The sequence below is a fragment of the Nanorana parkeri genome, unplaced genomic scaffold (genome assembly GCF_000935625.1).
Source record: "Nanorana parkeri isolate BGI_ZX_2015 unplaced genomic scaffold, ASM93562v1 scaffold5169, whole genome shotgun sequence".
NCBI classification, from domain to species: domain Eukaryota; kingdom Metazoa; phylum Chordata; class Amphibia; order Anura; family Dicroglossidae; genus Nanorana; species Nanorana parkeri.
Window position 1 is genome coordinate 5,163 of NW_017311429.1, and position 840 is coordinate 6,002.

The 840-nt window shown below is 54.2% G+C and overlaps 1 protein-coding gene across 1 annotated transcript in view; it reads right to left on the minus strand.

Moving 5' to 3' along the window:
* Positions 1 to 840, minus strand: part of LOC108804102 (phosphatidylinositide phosphatase SAC2-like) — a gene marked incomplete at its 3' end in the record, with an annotated part of 6,236 nt that overhangs the window by 5,003 nt on the left and 393 nt on the right. The window contains exons 2-3 of the mRNA XM_018575863.1: positions 613 to 762; positions 73 to 201 (exon numbers count right to left, since the gene is read on the minus strand). Coding sequence (XP_018431365.1) covers positions 73 to 201; positions 613 to 762 — 279 coding nt within the window. The remainder of the gene's footprint in view (positions 1 to 72; positions 202 to 612; positions 763 to 840) is intronic.

Below are 840 nucleotides of genomic sequence, written 5' to 3' on the forward strand. Positions count from 1 at the left end.
TACTAATTAGTCTTCTCCCTATCATAGGGCCACACATTTCAGGGGCATGCTGGGAGAAATAAGGGGTGCAACCTTCTTCTTATTGGGAGCCGACACGTTGGATTTGATCTGCGTCAGGGTCTTCAGGAGGAACTTGGAGTCGTCTGGAGAGTGGCCGATCTTCTCGGCTTTGTTGATGCCAAAATGATGTTTCTTACACAGCTGAGAAATGGGAAGAGCGCGTTAGTGATCAGAGAGCAAAACCAGCCAATCGGGAGCCGGCCCTTCATCCGATATACGACTACTCCGTATACAAAGACCAAATCCAACCAATGGCCACCTGACATCTCCACCCTGAATCCATCCAATGGCCACCTGACATCTCCACCCCAAATCCATCCAATGGCCCCCTGACATCTCCACCCTGAATCCATCCAATGGCCCCCTGACATCTCCACCCCAAATCCATCCAATGGCCACCTGACATCTCCACCCCCAATCCATCCTATGGCCCCCTGACATCTCCACCCTGAATCCATCCAATGGCCACCTGACATCTCCACCCCAAATCCATCCAATGGCCACCTGACATCTCCACCCCCAATCCATCCAATGGCCATCTATGGCGCTTACCTCCAGCTCCAGGTCTTCGGGCTCGGTGGTGGAGAGCGGGATGACGGCAATCTTGGTGATCTTGTAGATCTCATGGCCCTGGGGAAGGACGCCGATGAGCGATTTCTGGCGGATGAGCAGCAACCACCATGGCAGATCTGCAGATACGAGACGTCAATCTTCCTGAGTGCCGGGACTCAAGGCTGTGGCCCTCTGGGACCGCACACGGGCCCTCCAACCATATCACAT